At 33.6% G+C, this 21338-nt stretch overlaps 1 protein-coding gene across 1 annotated transcript in view; it reads right to left on the bottom strand.

The window, feature by feature from the left end:
• The window catches only part of DIAPH2 (diaphanous related formin 2), an 888726-nt gene that overhangs the window by 618216 nt on the left and 249172 nt on the right, over window positions 1-21338 (bottom strand). Inside the window, exons 11-15 of the mRNA XM_029240205.1 lie at window positions 15562-15672; window positions 10099-10217; window positions 8105-8221; window positions 5267-5385; window positions 4701-4784 (exon numbers count right to left, since the gene is read on the bottom strand). Of these exons, the coding sequence (XP_029096038.1) occupies window positions 4701-4784; window positions 5267-5385; window positions 8105-8221; window positions 10099-10217; window positions 15562-15672 (550 nt within the window). The remainder of the gene's footprint in view (window positions 1-4700; window positions 4785-5266; window positions 5386-8104; window positions 8222-10098; window positions 10218-15561; window positions 15673-21338) is intronic.

Raw genomic sequence — 21338 nt, 5'->3', positions numbered from 1 at the left:
AACAAAAACTCTAAAGTTAGCAGAAGGAAAGAAATCATAAAGATCAGATTAGAAATAAATGAAAAAGAAATGAAGGAAACAATAGCAAAGATCAATAAAACTAAAAGCTGGCTCTTTGGGAAGATAAACAAAATTGAAAATCCATTAGCCAGACTCATCAAGAAAAAAAGAGAGAAGACTCAAATCAGCAGAACTAGAAATGAAAAGGGAGAAGTAACAACTGACACTGCAGAAATACAAAGGATCATGAGAGATTACTACAAGCAATGATATGCGAATAAAATGCACAACCTGGAAGAAATGGACAAATTCTTAAAAGAGCACAACCTTCCAATACTTAACCAGGAAGAAACAGAAATTACAAACGGACCAATCACAGGCACTGAAATTGAAACTCTGATTAAAAATCTTCCAAAAATAAAAGCCCAGGCCCAGATGGCTTCACAGGCAAATTCTATCAAACATTTAGAGAAGAGCTAACACCTATCCTTCTCAAACTCTTCCAAAATATAGCAGAGGGAGGAACACTCCCAAACTCATTCTACGAGGTCACCATCACTCTGATACCAAAACCAGACAAAGACGTCACAAAGAAAGAAAACTACAGGCCAATATCACTGATGAACATAGATGCAAAAATCCTCAACAAAATACTAGCAAACAGAATCCAACAGCACATTAAAAGGATCATACACCATGATCAGGTGGGGTTTATCCCAGGAATGCAAGGATTCTTCAATATACACAAATCATTCAACGTGATACACCATATTAACAAACTGGATAAAAAGGATATGATAATCTCAACAGATGAAGAAAAAGCTTTTGAGAAAATTCGACACCCATTTATGATAAAAACTCTCCTGAAAGTAGACATAGAGGGAACCTACTTTGACACAATAAAGGCCATATATGACATACTCACAGCTAATATCATTCTCAATGGTGAAAAACTGAAACCATTCCCTCTAAGATCAGGAAGCAGACAAAGTTGCCCACACTCACCACTATTATTCAACATAGTTTTGGAGCTTTTAGCCACAGCAATCAAAGAAGACAAAGAAGTAAAAGGAATACAAATTGGAAAAGAAGAAGTAAAACTGTCACTGTTTGCAAGTGACATGATACTATACATAGAGAATCCTAAAGATGCTACCAGAAAACTACTAGAGGTAATCCATGAATTTGGTAAAGTAGCAGGATACAAAATTAATGCACAGAAATCTCTTGCATTCCTATACAGTAATGATGAAAAATCTGAAAGAGAAATTAAGGAAACACTCCCATTTACCACTGCAACCAAAAGAATATCATACCTAGGAATAAACCTACCTAAGGAGACAAAAGACCTGTAGGCAGAAAACTATAAGACACTGATGAAAGAAATTAAAGAGAATATAAACAGATGGAGAGATACACCATGATCTTGGATTGGAAGAATCAACATTGTGAAAATGACTATACTACCCAAAGCAATCCAGTGATTCAATGCAATCCGTATCAAACTACCAATGGCATTTTTCACAGAACTAGTACAAAAAATTTCACAATTTGTACGGAAACACAAAAGACCCTGAATAGCCTAAGGAATCTTGAGAAAGAAAAATGGAGCTGGAGAAATTAGGCTCCCTGACTTCAGACTATACTACAAAGCTACAGTAATCAAGGCAGTATGATATTGGCACAAAAAGAGAAATATAGCTCAATGGAACAGGATAGAAAGCCCAGAGATAAACCCACACATATATGATCACCTTATCATTATAAGAGGCAAGAACGTACAATGGAGAAAAGACAGCCTCTTCAATAAGTGGTGCTGGGAAAACTGGACAGCTACATGTAAAAGAATGATACTAGAACACTCCCTAATACCATACACAAAAATAAACTCAAAATGGATTAAAGACTTAAATGTAAGGCCAGACACTATACAACTCTTAGAGGAAAACATAGGCTGAACACTCTATGACATAAATCATAGTAAGACCCTTTTTGACCCACCTCCTAGAGGAATGGAAATAAAAACAAATGGGACCTAATGAAACTTAAAAGCTTTTGCACAGCAAAGGAAACCATAAACAAGACCACAAGACAACCCCCAGAATGGGAGAAAATATTTGCAAATGAAGCAACTGACAAAGGATTAATCTCCAAAATATACAAGCAGCTCATGCAGCTCAATATCAAAAAAACAAACAACCCAATCCAAAAATGGGCAGAAGACCCAAACAGACATTTCTCTGAAGAAGATATACAGATTTCCAACAAACACATGAAAGGATGCTCAACATCACTAATCATTAGAGAAATGCAAATCAAAACTACTATGAGATATCACCTCGCACCAGTCAGAATGGCCATCCTCAAAAAGTCTACAAAAAATAAATGCTGGAGAGGCTGTAGAGAAAAGGGAACCATCTTGCACTGTTGGTGGAAATGTAAATTGATACAGCCAGTATGGAGAAGAGTATGGAGGTTCCTTAAAAAACAAAAAATAAAACTACCATATGACCCAGTAATCCCATTACTGGGCATATGCCCTGAGAAAACCATAATTCAAAAAGAGTCATGTACCACAATGTTCATTGCAGCACTATTTACAATAGCCAGATCATGGAAGCAACCTAAGTGTCGATCAACAGATGAATGGATAAAGAAGATGTGAAACATATATACAATGGAATATTACTCAGCCATAAAAAGAAATGAAATTGAGTTATTTGTAGTGAGGTGGATGGACCTAGCTAGAGTTTGTCATACAGAGTGAAGTAAGTCAGAAAGAGAAAAATAAATACCATATGCTAACACATATATATGGAATCTAAAAAAAAAAAAAAAAAAGGTTCTGACGAACCTAGGGGCAGGATAGGAATCAAGACCCAGAGGTAGAGAATCAGTTGAGCACATGGGGAGGGGGACGAAGTGAGAGAGGTTAAGCTGGGACGAAGTGAGAGAGTAGCATTGACATATACACACTACCAAATGTAAAACAGATAGTGGGAATCAGCCGCATCGCACAGGGAGATCAGCTTGGTGCTTTGTGACCACCTAGAGGGGTGGGATAGGGAGTGTGGGAGGGAGACGCAAGAGGGAGAGCATATGGGGATATATGTATATGTATAGCTGATTCACTTTGTTATACAGCTGAAACTAACACACCATTGTAAAGTAATTACACTCCAATAAAAATGTTAAAAAAATAAAAATTTCAATGGAAAGGCATTGAAGAAATTTAGGTCAGGATATGATCTGATTTATATTAAAAAAGTACTAGACTCACAGACCTGTGAAATCAGAAGAGACTCTATGCTCCTCAAGTCCAGATGATCTTTATTTTAAGAGATCCACTGATTTCCTAGAAGTTCTTCAAGCACCAGCTAATATCTCTGTGTGTGTGTGTGTGTGTGTGTGTGTTCTAATGAAAGGTTCATAGCCTTCATCAGCTACTCAAGACATCTGAGCATAAAATATTAAGGGTCACACATATATTTGACTTATCTGAATTTAGAGTTGAGGAAACTGAAGCCTAGACAAGTTAAATGATTTGTTCACAATCACAGAAATGATACGTGGATGAGGTCATAATGGGTTTTTGATACTGACTACCCCCTCTCACCTGATCCCTTCATGTCTTCCCACCCCAGTGCTCTTGATTAACAGTACACAATCCTAAGTACCTGGCACACAGTACCCAAAACAAATATCCACTGAACACTGAATGAGCTAGCCAAAATCAACAGTAGCATATATGCACCAACTATGGTCCACAATAGATTATAAGCCAATACAAGTGTTTGGAAACAGTCCCTTATAACTCTCTCAACAAATATGAAATAAGCTACTGACTTTATTAAGCTCAGGGAAAAATATGCAGTGAGGCCAACATTCACATTAATTGCAGGGGCAGGGTACATTGGCAGAAGCTTTCTGAAAAGCATTTGGCCTCCCAAAGTTCACACCCTCAGGGGAATCAATCCTAAGGAAATATTGAGAAGAAGCCAAATATTTACATAAAGGATGTTCACAGTAAATTCATTTATAATTATAAAAACCTGAAAACAATCTGTATGTACAATAAGAAAGGACTGGTCAAGATGATTATGACATTGTATAAAATGGAATATTATATAGACATTCAAAGTCACATTTTGAAGGTTAATATTGAAAAATTCTAATAATATAATGCTCCATGAAAAATCAGCATATAGATATATAGAAGAGGAATACAGGAGGGAGGGAGATAGAGTGAGAGCAAGAGAGAGAGTGATGAAGATGGAGATAACAAGACGTACTGAGCTGAACAGTGAGTAACGGTGAAATGTACTGAGCTTGAAAAGTGTAATTGGTGGTTTATTTTGTCACTTACATAAGTCTCCAGATTGCCTATGATAAGTGAGCATTAGTTTCACAATCAGATGAGAATAATACATGATAAATAACAAGGAATTCATCTTTGAATATTACTGTGAGCCTTCCCTGGGCTATGGAGTGAAGAATAACATATAACTGGCATTCAACAGCTGTTGTTTCCTACCTTTAAAGACAAAGACAAATGAGTTCATGCTTGAATCGTAGCAATAGTGATTTCGATTAGGTATAAATAAAACTGCTTAACTCTAAGGTCATATGGCGTAGTATATTTCACAAGAGAGGTTTCACATCATCCTTCAGAGACTGTTCCAGAAAGTGTAGCTAGCTACCAGTCTCAGATAATATAAGGTCATTTCCACAACAATCCAAGTAGATGAACATGATCATCTCAAATTCTTTCCCAGCTCTAAGCTCTATGAAAATATAAAATGATCTACTTTAATAGAATTAAGAGGTCTTAAGTTACTGAAACCAACCTGTATTTCCTTTCTCAGACCTGAACACTAACAACATAGCATTACTAATTAGACCCTGCTGTTCACGTGATTTCTACAAAACCACAAATGTACCAGCATAAATTGAATCAACGCATTTCAGAGTCATGTTTCTAAAAAGCAAGGTAGTCACCCCTAATATAATGTTTTTGGTTCAGCATTGACTTTAAACTGAATTCAAGAGTGTTGAAACTTAACAAATAGATTAGTATCTCCAATCACAGAGGCAGAACTCTCGTGATCATCATAATTAATAATTATAGCAAATGAGTACCCACAGATACAATGACTTACCAGATATTAATAGAGGAAGTTTAGTGAGAGAGTTACACTTAAAAAGTGTCTATTAGACAGAAGAGAGGAAAACAAAATCAAATGACATTGAGGATTATATCACATACCTATCAGATGAGTGAAATCAATGTCTAATCTTTGTCTGTACTTGAAATCTGGGTCCATACCACTGCAGTGCAGCACTATCTGTGAAACACACTCCTCAACTATTTTGTAATACTGTGGCCTGCAAAAGAAAAGTAATCTTGAATACCTTTTCTACATATACAAATCAATTTTCTTAAGAAGTGATTCTACATGATAAAGAAAACTAGGTTATTTTCTAGCAGGCTAAAAAACTCTTTTCTAGCCATTACACTCACTCTAGAGGAATATGCCTAAGCTTAAAGATGGGCTGGACGTTATAGTGCAAAACCCATTGTAATATAATCAGCTGTGAACACTTAGTGACTTAATACTCTAGTTTGCAGGGATTCATGCTTGTGTTCAAAGATACTTATCAACCTTATCTACTTACTTAAGCTATTGTTCCTAAAGTTAATAAAAACAAATGACTCTTTAGTTCTACATCTATGGATACAGAAATGGTTCTAAGCCTCTCCAAGTTCTCAATTTCAATAAGGAATGAGTACCTTGGCATTACATGGCAAACAATGTATTGAATTTACTGCCACACTTTTACTCAAGATAGCTATAACAGCTTTTACAAAACTGGACTCAGCCACTTATGTTACAGACTACTCCAAAGATCTATTTATACACATATTTTAAAAGATCCATTTTGTAGAAGCATACACACTAAATATGTATGGCGATAGCTTCAATTTGTTCAAAGTGTCAAAGGTTTTGAAACATTTCCTAATTCTGTAATCTATCAAGGTAATTCTGGCCTTAAAAATGACCACTTACATACTTCAAAAATTTTTAAAAGGCACTTTTTGCATTAAAATTCAGGGAAAATTTAGTATTTATCAGCAGCTAATAAATTCAACAGAGAAAATTCAGAAAGAAATACTACTATGGACAAGCTATGACATAAACATCCCTAAAATCAGTGTGCTGATAACTAGCCAACCTACTAAAAGTCTGCAAATAAAGGCAAACATATTCTAATTGCTCTTATATGTCTTTTGTCATGGGGCTGATCTCAAGGATAAGAATAAATAGTAATATGTATTACGCATCTGAGTCTTTTTCAAGTTATCATCAGATCTAGGGTAAACAACATTGGATTATAATCAATCTAGTCAATGACTCTGGGTAAACAGGGAAAACACAATGGTTCTCTTTCAGGACAAATTAATTATCCATAGGTAGAATAAAAGTGCTAGTCGCACATCTACCTCACATGGATGTTCTCAGGATGAAAAGGACGTCATGTTAGAACAACTTCTCGTTTATTCAAAGTTACTGAGAAATGGATGGTTTCACACAAATTATTTCCCCAGGTAACTGTGTACCCATGGGCACAGTACCCCTTTAGTTGCCAGCACTTATTTGAGGAAACAACAATCATTTTGGTTGGATTACTATCTTTCCTATTTAAAAAAACCCAGCATATTTTAAACATTTTTCTATGTCTCTGTAACATCATGATGCCCATCAGTTATTGCAACTAGCCTGAACTATAAAGGGAACTATAATAGTTCTCTATGGACTTTAGAATTGTCATTTTTGTTGTGACTGTACCCGACCCCATGGTAGCCTTCCTTTGCCCTTTAATCAAGCAAGGTTTGAGAAATCAGAGAACCTAGGTTGCTAGAATTTCATGCATATTAGAGTATGAAGAACAACTAAGAGTCTCTTAAACAGTTAAATATAAGATCATGGTCACCAACTTATGGATAATTTCAGTCATTCAGAAACCCTTCTCTAATTTTCTGGTTTTCAGATATATTCCCAGAACTACACTCTGAAATTTCTGACTTTATGGATTATTATATTCGTTTATTTAGAAGAATTACATTGCTGTGTATAAAGCTGAAATATTAGTATTATTATTTTCTTAGATAAGATCACACCTATTTTTAGATAATACTATAAAAGAGGAATAACAATAGTCTTATTAAAATATAAAAGGACTTAAAATGCTTACTAAATAGCAAATGTTATCATTGCTGTTTTTATTATTATTAAACTTCTGAAGGAGGGCTTCCTTCAGCTACCAGGTTCAAAAAATTATCCACATCCACACACCCTGTGCACACTAAAGTTAAAGCACTTTTACCACATCACAATATAGTGATACTATCTCTATATTCTATTGTCCATACCACCACATTATATAAATTCATGGGAAGTGTGGCAGATACTGCTAGATGTCCTATGATGTCCACTCTTCTCTTTTTCCTTTACTATTTGAACTTTATGTTTACCTGTGTATATTGCTTGCCAGAATAATATTTCCCATTTCCTTTCACTTATTGCTTCATAAAATCATCTCAGAACTTAGTGGCTCAAAACAATAACATAATCTTATTATCCCTCACATTTCTGTGGGTAAGAAATTCAGGAGGAGCCAATCAAGTCCGTTGGCTCAGATCTTACACATGGCTTCAGCCAGCTAGAGAGAGACCTAGAAGAATAGGGTAGACTGAACATAAAAAAAAAAAAGTACGAGGACTTAAAAGTTTTACCATAGACTCTTCAGAGATTACTCTGTGCCACAAAAGAAATTCATCATAGGGTCAGTAAAATCTGTTGGGTTCATTGCTACTGAAATGGCATACCCCGTTTTTATAAGTATATTCTTCTGGCCCAATTAAAAATAGATTGACACCTTTTTAAAAATGTTATCTAGAGTCGTCAAACTCTTATACTCCATGCATATATATATATATATATATATATATGTGCATACACTGTCTAGACCCCACTATATTGTTAATTTTCCTTTAAAATCCAATTCAAATTATACAAATTGTACTCTCATAACAGCCTCTTACCTGATATAATAATCATTTCTGATGAGCAAAAAATGTTGTAGAATGGATAATAAGTAATTTTCAGCAGCAGTGTCCTTCAACATATTATACAGAAGATGGTACACTTCATTCATATCAGTGGAAAGTAAGTAAAGGAAAAAAATCAAGGATTCTTGGTAACAGTTTCATTCATAACAAAAGCAGCTTCAGTTTTGAAAACACTGATATATCATTTTGTTTGCATTACTGTTTCTAAACCTTCAGCTCCATGTTCCAGTATTTAAAACATTTCCATAAAGAAGTTTAATCTATGGATCACTTTAATCTTTTAACAAGTGAAAGAGACTTAGAGTATTTCCAAGACCATTTAACCATTAAACGTTTAAATGATCAGCTGTTCATTATATTTTAAAATTCCAGCTTATAGTTGGTACCATTAGAACAGCAATGCCATTAATGAAAATGTTTTTTTCTTGACCTTCCTGTGGTTGTGATGGGAACCTATATTATGCATGCAAGCCAATACTCCTGTCTTTTCACTGCCCACATAAAATAGTAAGGCAAATAAGCATTGTGTGGGCTGCTAAAAGTTCATAAAAACCAGTTTTATTTTATACAGATGAAACACTTACTACATATGAAATCACTACTGTTTGCATTCATTTGTATGTCAGTATTTGATAAGGAACTTGAAACATATTTTTCTTAGGATATAAAAAGAGTGGTAGAAGTTTAAATGCTTTTAGTAAACTAGAAAACAGATTTAAAAAATGGATTCACTTTTATAAGAAAAGCGAGCACCTAGAAAAATCGATGTAAAAGAAAAGGAGAAGAGGAGATGTAATCCAGCATCTTAAAAATAACCTGAAATGTCAACGTTTTCTCTGAAATAGAATTAAGTATATGATGGATTACTTCTTAGACCCCATGTAAGAGTGTTGTGTTAAAGTCACATAAGGTCCTTTCGATGGCTACGGAATAGATCCAAAAATAGCTTTCTGATGAAGAGAAATTTATATAAAGCAAGATATTTATTAATTGATACAAAAAGCATTTAATATTATGGAGACCACTGTAGGCTAGAGTCACTGATGAAGGATAAGAAATTACTAGAAATTATCTCTCATAATAACAAAATTGTTATTCATTGCACTTATCCAGTACTCGTGTAAGACGCTTTGATAGGAACATTGGAGGAAAAAGTTGAAACACTTGTGCCCTCCATCTCATAGGCACAAAGAAGTGTATACAAATAAGGCAGATGCAAGCAAAGCACTGTAGAGTGAGGAGGAAGATGGAAGAAGACGTTATAGAGAAAAAGTCCAGCTCAAAGGTCATTTTCGTTCTGAAGTATTTCCCAATTTCCCCAGAACCCATAAGTAAGAAATTTAATGGGTGTGAAACAAATGGCCAGCAATGCTATGACAACCATCTTTTAGATCTAAAATCATTTTGTATAAAATCATTGCCATAGGAAGATTATATTCTAGTTGTATTTGACTCAAATGCTTCTACTCTAGCATCCTTGTTATAGTCAGACCCTATCACATCTAAACTTTTTTCCCCCGCTAAGGAACCAAAATATTTGGATTGAGAATAAGACATCTATTTGAATTGAATGATATCTCTAAATCACTGGAGTACCATTTAATAAACTGAAAAAGTATATTACCTATAGTCACATATGAACTCACTGAACTTTTCCCCCCAAAAATCCTTATCCATGAGGAATACTGCCTTAGGCTCTTGTCTATTCAAGACCGTTGAGCAGAGTAAACCTATAATGCAGCAAGCCATCATGTGGATTTCAATACAGTCTGTGTAAATCATCAGGACAGTCTGACAATTCTTCAACATGAATCTCAAGGACAGCATCATCGTGAAGTTCTAATATAAATAAATGGATACAAATTGGGCCGGCAGACAAGAATTCTAATAATGGTTCACAAAATCACCCACAAATCCCTTTTTCACAGTACATGCAAAATGATTTCTGTGGTTCGTCAAAAGGATATTCCATTTCTGCTCGAATGTCATTGAGACGGTGTGATAATTCAGTTAGGTCGTCCTCTTTGTTCTCATCAAATACTTTCAACTGAATATCAAGCTCGTCATTCTCTTTTTCTTTCAGATCCTAATATATAAACAGAAAACTTAACAGACGAGTAACAGTTTGACAACCCCATACTTTGGCAATAAAGGCCTGACACTATTATTCATCTATGTACACAGAAGCAATTTCAAATACTGACCCAGGCACTTGGTTTCCTGAAAGAAAGTAAACGTACTCTGTTTTTCTATTTTAAAATGAAAGAACCTCATTACATTCACCGCATTTCTTTTCATGCTCCAAATTTTGACGATTCACATTAAAAAATTAACGATCACTTTCGCAAGGGAAAAAAACTAATTGCTACAAACCCACATTAAATGCTGTCGTTTTGACTAAACACACTAATCAAAGATCGCAAAAGAACTCATGCAGTTAGAATATTCACATATGCCTCTGGCAAAAAATGCGAATATAGATCAATTGTATTAATGAAGAACAAATGCAAGGATATATTCAAGGACAACAGTCCCAAGTATGGCGTGGAAAGTTGTAAAAACAAATTTACTTTAAATGACATTTTGTGATTTTAAAGCAAAAAGGCGTCAGGACTTTTTAATCAAGATGCACAACTAGCTTCCTCCCCCACCTTTTATTTTTGCTTAGCCGAATCACAAAATACCAACTTGGGCATCAAAGAGACCTGTTTTTGTAATACATTATAAGCACATGCATTACAAACCTCTGATAATTTTCAAAATCATAGTATAAACAAAATCTTTGGAAGCATGCCACACTAGAGATTGTTGGGCTTAATATATATCACCTGGAATATCTTTTAATATGTGTCCATTAAGTTGCCGCTTTCAAAACCCAAATCGATAATCACAACTGTGGATGCTCAAGGGTGATACCGAAAGAGAGACTAGGATGTTCAGAGCTGAGCTTGAACTCTAAAAGGAAATGCAAGCACGGTGTACTTCAAATTAGGTCGATTAAACAAACTCGGATCCATTTTTTTGTTTCTATTTTTGTTCAATAGGACGATTTTAAATGGAGATGCAACCGCTATTACTGAAGCCAAACACAAATTTATGCAATTTCTAGGTGTTCTTTTTCTAACGTTCACATACATAATAATTTACCCACAGAGCATATGAAAATATTAATATGTTTCTATATAATTGCATATAAAATACATAACAAATACATGTATTTAAACTTAGTTTCCTCTTGAGTAATAATTTGTTTTAGGTCTAACTTTCCACTTTGAAAGGGAATGAAGAAATTTATTGGAATTAAAGTTATCTAACATTGGTGAGTTATATTATCAGGTGATTTATGAACTCAATTCAGGAAAGAGCAGGAGCCAGACACACCCAATATGCTGGTCATTGCAGAAAAAACCTTTAATACGTGGGATAGGAAGGGTGGGAGGGAGGGAGACGCAAGAAGGAAGAGATATGGGAACATATGTATATGTATAGCTGATTCGCTCTGTTATAAAGCAGAAACTAACACACCATTGTAAAGCAATTATACTCCAATAAAGATGTTAAAAAAAAAAAAAACTTCATGGGTAATGTAAGGAGCTGATAAGAATACACTTTCATTCTCTCAAAAAAAAAAAACCTTTAATACATTTTATAATATGGATTTTTTCCTTATTCTTATGTTATAAGATATTCTTTCTTAGATGTTCACTATCAGACTTTAACACATTCAAATATGTTTGAAAAATAGAAAAAACAAGTTAATTAAATACTGTCATTTAATCAGCATCAGAACTTTACAAAACATGGACTCAACCTTCATGATTAAAATATTTTCAGTGAAAATAACTGGTTAAATATTTATTTCAGTTTTTAATTAGGACAACACATTATTTATATAAGATATATAGTATGTGAACATGTACAGCACAATATAAAAATATAGATATGTATAAATGAAATATCTCATAGTGTTCATTAATAATGCTCCATTAAAATATATATGCATATCTACATACACACACATATATAAAAACTTCCTTTCATTCAAATGTCAAACCTTGAAAAGTATATTCAAAAATTTTGATAAAATAAACATTTAATGAATTAATAAAAGTTTCATATAGCACAAATGTGACAGATACCCCATTGAAAAAAGGGAAATGCATCACTGAAGTTTGTATTTTAAATGAAGAATGGCATAAAATTACTGAATTACACTACTAATAATTATGTGAAATACTGTAAATATGTTTCAGTTATTTTTTAAACAGATTTGCTGTACAGATACGGAATATTTTCAGCAGATTCTCTAAAACATATAATTAAGTCTCTATAATATGGTGTACTTCAAAGGAAATCAAAGTCCATTACCAGCACATGACTGATTACCAGTCAAGCAATCAAAATTGATTCTTCAAAAGAGTAAGAAAGGGTTTGTCGGTCTTTTAAAAGAAGTTAAGAATGCCTGCTGCCTACAGACACAATTTCTTACTATCTTGTTCCTTCACATATCTGACTTATCTAATATTTTCTTAATTTATTTAACTAACTAAAAGGCAGATGGAGAAAACTTCACAAGAAATCAATGTAAGTTAACTACAGAGAAAATACTATTTTAAAAATCACTACATAGTGTTTAATAACTCATTTGTCCCAAATTACTAAAGCAAATTTATAAAAAGTAAATTTTCCATGTAAGTGAAATATAAACTCTCTTTAAACATCATAATTTATCTATAGAGACAGGGCAAATTTTGAAAATAAATTTCTACAGAATGTAATTAAAATAACTGTCCTTGTCTTGAGGATTCTAATAATTATATGAAACAAAAGTTTCACTCTACTACAATGATGGTCTCATGGATTACTGAAATACTAAGAACTATTAAGAACTATTCTTCCCCAACACCTAATGATTCCAGATATTTATAATTTTTGATCCATGTATCAACAATTTATATTAGCCCTAGCCACGTCTAATTTGCTGCTTTGAATATGATATATTCCAGAAAATTAGGAAGCTCCTCCTGTTAGAACAATGTATAACATAAGAGTAAATAGGATAAAAGCCAGGATATTAAAGACTCATCTATGAATATATTATTAGGTTCCCATGCATGTGTAAAAGATGTTTGATATTACTATAAATTCTAGTGGTTGAAATGTAAATATTTAGTAAATTAGATAGCTAGACAGCAGTTGACATGTTAGGTACATCTAGTATACATTAAAGCATGACCATTCTGACTTTTGCTCCAAATTGTGATAATAAAACTACAAGGACAACAGCAACAGTAGCGAAATGTATGGTATTAAGGGAAGGACCTCTAATCTCAGGGTCTGTCTGCCTAGATTCTGATTCTCATATTGTATATCAGAAATACCTGGGGAGGATTATTTTCTTTCAAACCAAACATCTCTGCCCTACCCCCAATAAGATTTTGATAGACTCTCTTTAGGGGGACATGCCCAACTTCTTGAGAACCAGAGCCCTATTTAGCCATATTTCACTCCATTGTCACAGGAAGAAAAAGAAATTGAGAATCCTTGTAGGTTCTATTCCAAAACTTTAAGAGGCAGAAACATGACACTTCTCACTTTCCTCTTGCTGAAGGATCCCTGAGATCTAAGAATCAGGGCATACTGAAGAGATGTGATAGTTAAAGAAAAATCTAGCTGGAAGCATAAGTTAAGAGGTACAGGGTACCGCAAGGGGCTTTATATACAGCTATAGGGCCAATGCGAAAGTGTAGCTAAGAAACAGTGATGCAAAATCTTAGCTGTCAATGTAACCAAAGGAAAAATACCATGAGACCACTGAACCCAGCAGAAATGAGCACACCCTGGCAAACATGCAAAAGGTAAGGACAAGAGCTATGTGCATACCCTTTCTGAAAAGATGAGGACTTAAATAAATTGAGAGTCACAGTTTTCTTGACCAGCCATTCAGTAGCATACGGTAGAAAGCGAATGTTTAATTATAAAAAGACACAGGGAAATGAAAGCTGGAATAGACAGCAATAACTAAGGCAGAAAAACATGGCATATTAGTAAATGAGTAGAGGATCTTCAGGAGCCCCTGAGGCAAACAAGTGTCCAAAGACATGATTACTCTCCCAGAAACAGAGGACCAGCTCCGAGAGGACAAGGATGGAAACACTGAGTAGGCAATTCAAAAGCACACTAGAATGAGGACTGTAATATTACCTCTAGCTACATAAGACCACAGACTTTTCATGAGGAGAGATTTGTGACAAAAAAAGAATGTGTGTTACATACACTATAACTAGTGAATGTGCCTAAGTTAACTGCATATTGAACCTCTATTCGGGTCACTTATGATGATGCTTTGATTCACTGCAACCAATTCCTTGCGTTTTAAAGTCATGGATGAAAGAACCATTCAAAGTGGAATTGACATAGAAATTTCTAAAACCTCACAGACCCAATCATATATCTTATTAAAATGGGTTTCAATAGACCCAATTGTATATTTTATGATGATGAGTTTCAACCACTTTCAGTTAAGACTATCAGAAGACAAGTTACAGACGCATGCTACACACTAGTCCCTCACCAGGAAATATCCCTGATTTTGCTATTTCTAATACCCTAGGAATACCTTATATACACGCTCATTGACATTTGTTTTATTTTGTTTTTTCTTTCCTCAGTCCTTTTATTCCCCACCCCTACATTTACTTCTTGTTTATCAGGTATGGTCTAAGTAGTTTAAATAAAGAAACTAGTGAGATTTTACTTGTCTCCTTTAAAAATGCCATGGTCTTGAACAAAATCCTTCTTTAGTTAACATACTAAGTAAAGTATAAAGTCATGGTAGTTGTATTTCTATTTATAAAATAAGTGTGCTCATTTATCTTAGAACAAGTCTATAACGTTATTTCAAAAATGTTTTTAACAGTATCACAATTAGCACAGATATCCACACTCAATTTAAGAAATAAAATTGTTTTTCTTTAGAAAAGATGCTACGGATTTATAACAAGAATACCATCCTTATGTTATGTGTCTAGAATATACTAATCAAAATTTTATGCATACTTATGCTGAATATAAAGGAAATCAATCTAAGTTATCAAAGAGGAAAGCAAAAAATTTTAATGAAAAATTGAAATGGCAAAAAAATAGCAGTCTTTTATGTTCTCAGTATTCAAAGTCAAAGAAAAGTTCCCTTTCGACTTCAAGAAGACCAAAAAAGCCATCACTTCTGGACATATCATTAGCTGAATTCCGAATCATCAGTTTTATGTAGAGACTAACACTACTGCAATATCAAAAAGCTTACAAAATGTCCAGTGCTTTACAAAAGGAAACGGCAAGGCACATTTATTTACTTTGCTGAAAGTACTTTTGTCTAAAGAGAGAAAAACATTAAAGTTCATAAGCATAATAAATGTGCACATTCCACTTACTGGTAACATTGTTTTTAGTCCTGAACGAAGGAATTCATTCCTTAAATGTATTCGAAAATCAAGCTCATAAGGAGATGTGACAAGGGCATTTATAAACTGCATGCAGGCCACCTGCAATTAGAAAGTAAACTTTGTTAAAAACAAGTTTTCTTAAATTAAAGAAATAATGCATTCAGAATTTTTTTTCCATTTACTAAAGGAATACATACATATATTATGAAATACATCAAGAAATGCAAATGTTTATATAAGTATAATGATTATGACTTTACAGTAGAAACAAAAAAAATAACAATAGAGTTTCTAATGTCCAGAGAAATTCTAACGAAGATATGATGGTTGGTCAAGTACTGCTATGCTTTGCTAAACAATATGAAGGAATATTAAACTTTCTCTGAGAAACTCCAAGTTCCAACAGTGTGGATACAGAGCCCTTTAAAAAGATCATGAAATGTATCTTTCATATCCAGCTGTCCTCAGAGGGCGCTTGGCCTCAATTCTATATGGTTATAAACACTTTTCTAAAATAACTCAAACAAAGCTATAAAAGTACCCTGATGTTAAACAGGGAACAGTGATAACTTAGAGATATTATTACACTGAGTTACACTCTCTCCATTCTATTATTGGATAGATTTGCACAAAATATAGAGTAGTAAACTATATGAATAAGATGAATTAATTTACTATATAAAAAAATAAATGCAAGTGAATTAAGATCAACTAGAAGGCACTATGACACAAATACTAATGTGCATTGCATGGTAAAGTAAATATAAGAGCTTGTTTTCAAGTAAAGGTGATTCATTACTTAGACTGATGCTGGAAAATGGGTTTTGGTTTTCTTCTGTTATTGAGGTTCCCTATTATAAAAGAGGAGGGAGTTATTTTCCGTTAATTGCAAGCTAGGAGAGTGTCAACCAAATGCTAACTGCCAAGTGTTCCAAAGATTATTCCTCATTTTTGGAAAATGCTGCTCACGTCTAAGGCAATTGGCTAATAGTTTAAGAGCTGCACATTGAAATTTATTATTTTTAAAGTACGCAATGAGTCTAGTGTTCAAAGAGCTGACTGCAAGGGGACCACTGTAAAATACCAGATTTAGTAAATATGTTAAGTATATATAGAAAGGGGCACAAATAAATCAACAGTTAGTATGGAAAAACACATCAGCAAAAGAAAAATATTTCAAATGTATTTTGACTTGACCACATCCAGACCTGTTATTATGATAGTGATTTTTTTTCAAGTAGAGACAAATATTAAAAGCTATATTGCTTTTATTGTTATATCTTTATCTTATGCATTTAAGCTGTTTTGGGGGAGATTAGCCTATCTAGCTCACATCCAGGTTCAAAAATCAAAAGTTACATGCATTAAAAGGGATTATTGAGGTTGTCTCTAACATTACTAGCTATCTAAATGATAATTGAACAATTCAGTCCAATTCTTATGAATGCTCAAATGTCAAGCTAAATCACTTAGACATCTGACTAAATATTTGCCATTGACTTGGCATTACCTCAAAAGTCATATCAGATAAGTTATTATGATGCTTATGCCTTAATGGGTTACTTAACCTTCCTGTTTACAGTAAGAAAATGTTTAAGTATTCATATAGTTTCAGTAGGCTGGAATATAAGTTTTCATAGTGTATGAGTCCATAGGTATATTATGACTGTATTTGCATGAATGATTCTTGTTATGTTACAACTTTGACCTGACCGAACAAGCCAAAATACATGTCCAATCCAAAATTAATAGAGAGAAAAGTTGCCATCTGCTAGGATTGTTTTTGCCAGAAGAAATTCTAGCTTAATGGCTTGTATTAATACCCTACAAGCAAAGAGAACATTTCCATAAGAAACAAGTTAATGAGTCTTGGAATTGTACCTTTATACAATAAAAGTATTTGGATCAGGAAATTATAAAAATAGTAAAAGCCAAAAAAATTAATGAATGTAACATCAAAATAATTTTACATTTAATAATATAAATGTTGCAATGCTTTTAAATACTCATTTAACACACAATGTATGATATATAACTAAATGCTAAAAAAAGAAGTTACATCCATTGACTATAGTAAAAAATAGCACACACTTTGAAGTCAGTAGTTTAAACAGGTAACAGCACTGGTTTATCAATGTACTATTTACTGTTTATCAAATTCTTAAAGATATTTAATTACTTACAAATAGCATAAGATGAATATTCATACTATCATGTCATTTTCCAACATAATCTGCTAAAGCAATGCTCTTTAATAGGAATATTTACATTGTATGAATGTGGAGAACAAAAAAACTCATCTTAATTATCTCCATTCCTTTATACTACTACACAATGACTGCCCTTTTCAGAGGATAGGAACAAAATCAATCCAATTGTCACTATTTACAAAGTTAAATTTTTAAAATGTAATTAGTTTATAGGGCAGAGTATATTATTATTTAATTATATATATGAAATACCCATTGTGTGGATTCTGAATTCATAGCTAAATACAAACCTCCAAACTATTATCATCATTAATATATTGTATTAGTTTTTGTTACCAACTTAGGAGCTTTACATAATTCACCATCTAATCTCACCCTCACAAAAACCATGAGATAAGTGTTACTATTATCCTTATTTCACAGATGATGAAGCTGAGGCTCAAAGCAGATAAATAAGTTATACAAGGTGACACAGCAAGGAGGAAATTCATTATTCTAAACATATCACTTTACTCCAAATACAGTATAATTTCCAGCACATTCCAGATGCCTCATAGACTCCATTCCTAGATTAACACAACAAAATATTTTAAGGATGGGTAAGATAACAAAATTTAACTAGTGCATCATGTTTAAAATATTGGGAGTACCTAACTTTGAAACTATAGGTTAATTAGAAAAACATATAATTATTTTAATATGCTGTCTAGTATATAAAATGGTTATCTTATGGTTATCAAGTATACCTCAATAAAAATAAAGTGGTTATCATAATACATAATGGAATGTGAAAGGAAGAAAGAAAGAAAAAAAGAAAGAAAGAAAGAAAGAAAGAAAGAAAGGAAAGAAAGAAAGAAAGAAAGAAAGAAAGAAAGAAAGAAAAGGAAGAGAGAGGAAGAGAGAGAGGGAGAGAGGGAGAGGGGAAGGGAGGAAGGGAGATAGAAAATGGTTTCTGGAATGTGTTACATTCCACTTTATATATATCCTGAACAGTGACCTATGGACAGCATCCCATCATCCAAAACAATGGCCTCTCACTCTCCTTTACTTCCTGCCACCCTACTCCCTCAACTCCCTATTCAGCATAGATGTGCACACAAATACACACATCACATACACACACACACACACACACACACGAGCATGCTGTTCAATACAGAGCCACTGACTACAATTTAAATTTAGCTTAATTATAATTAAATAAAATTTAAAATGCTGTTGCTCAGTTTCATTAGTTACAGTTCAAGTGTTGAACAGCCACATGTGGCTAGTGGCTCCCATATTGGACAGCACGGATATAGGAGACTGCAGAAAGTTTGACTCAATAGCACTGCACTGGACACTTTAAAAAGGATTCTGGCCTAATATCTAAAACCTAAGCTCCAAAGCAGTATAAAACTCATTTCTGAATAGTGGAACTTTCAAAATTGGCATTGTTCGACTTCCAAGTATATAAATCTTTAAGAGCATGATTGAACGATATTGTCCTCTTACAAAGAAAAATCAATCTACTTTCAAAAAACAAAACTCCAACTCCAGAGATAGAAAATAAAGGATTACGGGATTTGAAAGCTAGAAAGAACATAAAATACTCTGGTCCGATATCCTCATTTAAAGATAAGGAAACTGAAAACCTAGGAAGATTAGATGATTTGCCCAAGACTGTATAGCTAATAATAAAACACAAAGATTGGATTTGAACTCAGGCCTCACGACTTTTAGTCTTTTAGGTAGAATCTTTTAGGCAGAATCTTTTAGGTAGAATCTTTCTACCACACTATAATGCACAAATCAGGCATTGCTGAATAGCATTTTTCCCTGTACTGGAAAGAAAACAAGTGCCTTTAAATAGAAATCACAGAGTCCACTAGCCAGATTTCATCTGTTGCTTAGTTTCTTTATAATGTATCTAAGGTTCAAAATGATCTGCCATGTTTATTTGATTTAAATTCAGCTTCCATGAGAACTAAAATTCAAAAATAATAGGAAGTCTGAATTTTCTCCATTATTGATAAACATACTAGGCTAGAACTACGATTATGATTTTTAAGCAGTAAAAAAAGTTTCTGTATTTGCAATGTTATTAAATGATCTCCCTATATTATATGGAGATTTTTACATGATATCTATATAACCCATTTAACAAATGCATAAACATGTAGATAAAAACCACCAACTTTGCACATATGAGAAAGCATCCAATAATTTCTGCCATGCATAACTATACTAAACTGAATTACTATCAATTTTTCTATAACATTATAATCCTTCTTTTACCATAATAGGATACATTCTTTGTATAATAATCACCTACATTCTTTAGTCACAGGGTTCTATTGTCTTCATCCTGGGGTGTGGGGTGTGGTATAGAGAGTGAAATATCACAAAATAAATTTCAAGCTTCCTCAAGATATGGCTCTGTATTTGCTTAGGGTTTTCTTTGTAACCCCTAACTGCTGCCAATAAAATGTTTAAAATATAATGGGTGAATAGTCATTAAATGTTTCAAATTTTATTGACGAGATATACTACTACAAAAAGAAATTGCATTCAGTTTCTTAAGTGATAGAGGGGAAAATATTTAAACATAAAATATCTTCACAAAATTCCTGGGAAAATGCTAGAACCTTTTATTTACTGTAACTCACCAGCTTTGAAAACTATACAAACATCTATCTGTTTGATCACAATTCACAGAGCTATATAGTACAATAATTGCCAACTCTAGGACATTCTCAGACAGATTATCCATATTGCCATTAGCTGTGACAAATTGTGCTTTTAAAATGTTATTGACACTGTCACACATTGACCTTACTAAGTACTTTCTTGACACTAACAAGGTCTTGCTTTATCCCAACCCAGCAGGAGTTAGGAAAAAAGATGGTTTGAGTCAAAATACGTACCAACGAAGAAAGATACAAATGTACAGAGAAAGTTATTAAGTCATAAAATGGAAGATTCCAGGCATGGCATTGCCAAGTACAAAGGTATGGAGGCAGAGAGATGAAATAGCATAAAATGTTCAGGGAACTGGGTACAGTATGACTGGATCAAAAACTATATGTAGAAGAGTGACGGAATATGAGGTTAGAGACAAACCCACAGTTAGATGATGAAGTATTGATATTTTGTGTGGACTAGCATTAGACTTTACTCCTAGTGGCTATGGGAAGATGTAACAGGATTTTAAGCAGTGATATAACAAGAATGGCATTTCAGAAGTATAACTTTGTAGAAAATGATTTAAAAGGGGCTGGAATGAAGGGCAGAAGATATTTAAGAGTCCAGGGAAATTATAAAACATTGAGATGTGACAACGCCCTGAAACAAAGAAGTAGCGGGGGCGGGAGGTAGATACTATTATACTAAGGAAGGAGAGTACAGCACTAAGGCAGTATAATTGGTAGGATTTGGTGACTGAGGGAATGGTGGATGGAGAAAGAGTATATTCGAAAATGACTTATGTTTCTCGTTTATGCTACTTGGTGGACAATGCTAAGGTTAACCAGGAATGGGCAAACGAGAAAGGCAGGCCTGGAAGACCACCAAGAT

The sequence above is a fragment of the Monodon monoceros genome, unplaced genomic scaffold (genome assembly GCF_005190385.1).
Source record: "Monodon monoceros isolate NGI ecotype Baffin Bay Population unplaced genomic scaffold, NGI_Narwhal_1 Super_Scaffold_22, whole genome shotgun sequence".
NCBI lineage: Eukaryota > Metazoa > Chordata > Mammalia > Artiodactyla > Monodontidae > Monodon > Monodon monoceros.
The sequence above is the reverse complement of the archived record's forward strand: the minus strand, read 5'-3'. Positions and strand labels throughout refer to the sequence as shown.